At 25.3% G+C, this 2,547-nt stretch overlaps 1 protein-coding gene across 1 annotated transcript; it reads left to right on the top strand.

Moving 5' to 3' along the window:
- Window positions 1-275: 275 nt before the first annotated feature.
- Window positions 276-1,763, top strand: ENU1_152160 (C2 domain containing protein; the record flags this gene model as incomplete). Its single annotated transcript, XM_008860630.1, has 1 exon — window positions 276-1,763. One exon carries the CDS (start codon window positions 276-278, stop codon window positions 1,761-1,763), a length of 1,488 nt encoding a protein of 495 aa, XP_008858852.1.
- Between the last annotated feature and the right edge of the window lie 784 nt (window positions 1,764-2,547).

Below are 2,547 nucleotides of genomic sequence, written 5' to 3'. Positions count from 1 at the left end.
ATTTGTATTATAATTAACTTATTTGTTATTCTTTGTAATTTAAATTAATATACCTTTTATTCAAATACATCATCATAATAAAATACTATTTAATAATTCATTATTTGATTTTATATTAATATTTGTGTAGTATTTTTAATATACAATAGTTAATTCAATTCAAAAGAAATAAAAATAGTAGTCAAAACAAAAAAAGAAGAAAAAAGAAGAAGAAAAAAGAATAAAAGAAGAATAAAAGAAGAATAAAAGACAACTCAAAAATAATCAAAAGAAAAATGGAGATTGAATTGACAATTCTTGCCGCAAATAATATTATTGCAGGAGACATTGGAGGGACTAGTGATGGATATGTTAAATTTGAGACAAGAAAAACAAAAAAGATGAAAACCAAAATAGCACCACCAACTTTAAACCCAGTGTGGAATCAAAAGTTTAATTGTATTATTGAGCCAAATGAAGAAATAAAATTTGAAGTGTATGATCATGATTTAATAGGAAAAGATGATAATTTAGGAGAAGCAAGATTAATAGTACCAGGTTTAATGACAGGAGAATATTGGCATGACTGTTTAAGTATTTCTAAAAGAGGACATTTATATGTATCATTATATTGTAAAAAAGGAATAAATGGATCAACAATGCATCCATTTAGTCCATTAGCAGATATGGTTATTAGAATGGAATTTAATAGAGTAACACATTTAGGAAGATGTAATGGAAATCCACAAGTAGGTAAAATTATAATTAAACCACCAAATCAAAAAGAACAAATATCAAATGTATTTACATTTAATAAATCTACAAAAATATCAGAAACTTTTATTATTAAATGTAAACCAGGAGATAAAATTGAATTTAAAGTAGAAGAACCAGGATTATTATCTAATACTACAGTTGATAAATCATCTATTACTATTCCTGACTTTAAAGAAGGTGAAAAATCTGAAGAACATTTACCAGGAAAAAAAGGAAGTACATTTGATTGTAAAATTCAATGTATTAGAAGTGTTTATCATAATGTTTTTCCTCAATTTATTCCTCAAGATAATGATTTTATTAATGAAAATGAAATGAAGTTTTATCTTTATTTTGATAAAGCAGAAAAAATTAAAGCTGGTGATATTGGTGGAACTAGTGATGCTTATGTTAAATTTAAAACTTCTAAATCAAAAGAAAAGAAAACTTATGTTTTTGCTCCTTCTGTTAATCCTGATTGGAATCAATGCTTTAGAATTAAAGGTACTCTCGGTGAAGAAATTATTTTCCATTTGTTCGATAAAGACACTCTCACTTCTGATGATCATTTGGGTGATGCTAAATGGAAAATTGACCCATTATTTAATAACCAATGGAAAAAATTTAAACTTCAAATTGATAAAAAAGGTTCTCTCTCTATTGAAGTTAAACGTGTTAAAACTTTAAGTCTTACTTATAAAAGACTCCTTGGTTTACCTGTTCCTTCTACTCAATTTCAAGGTTATCCTCAACAACAACCTTATCCTTATCCTCAACAATATCAATACCCACCACCACAAGGCTATCCTCAACAACAACCTTATCCTCCACAACAAGGCTATCCTCAATATCCTCCTCAACAACCAGGTCAATATCCTCCACAACAAGGCTATCCACAGCAACCAGGTCAATACCCACCACAAGGCTACCCACAACAACCAGGTCAATATCCTCCTCAACAAGGTTATCCTCAATATCCACCTCAGCCTTATCACTCTCAAGCTGCTGGTGCTCTTCCAAAGAAATAATTTAACTTATTTTTCTTATTCTTAATTTTTATGTTGGTTTGTATGTTTATTGGATGTTATTTATTAAAAAGTAATTATTAATCAATCAGACTTTTATTTATTCTATTTCCTGCTGTGAACTATTGAATTTTATTGTTAATGTGGTATTAATTGATGAATGTATGAGATGGTACTACATCATTTATTTTCATTGTTTATTCTTGTTGTAGAATCAGAATTAACAATTATTTTCATTTATTTCTGATTAAACATTTTGACAATACAAAATACATGATTTTTAAAAGATGAATTAATTGATTGATGAATAACATTTGAATATATTGTTTTTATGACGTTTTTCATGTGACTAATTATTAATTCTTATTGTTTTCTTCTTGTTCATTGTTTATTGAAATAAGAATTGTCAAATGATTATTGTATCAATTAAATTATCCATCATTTATTGATATTCAAAGGTATTTTAATTATTTAATAATCAAAATTATCTACATTTTGAAATGATAAATGATAAAATTGTATTTTATTAATTAAATTCATATTATTCATTTTGATTATCAATTGAATAGATAGTACTAAATCATGTGAGTGAACAGAATATTTGTGATATAATAATGATTATTAATAATGATAATCATATAAAAATATATTAAATAATGAAATATCAATGTTTCATTCAAAATTATTCATTTTTATTACTACTTTGTTATTATTATCATAACAACAATTTATTTATTAATCATCTATATATTGAATGATTTTATTTAATATTGCAACACAAATATAA

This window comes from Entamoeba nuttalli (genome assembly GCF_000257125.1).
Source record: "Entamoeba nuttalli P19 unplaced genomic scaffold asmbl_6327, whole genome shotgun sequence".
Taxonomy (NCBI): domain Eukaryota; phylum Evosea; order Mastigamoebida; family Endamoebidae; genus Entamoeba; species Entamoeba nuttalli.
This window is presented reverse-complemented; position numbering and strand designations above follow the sequence as displayed.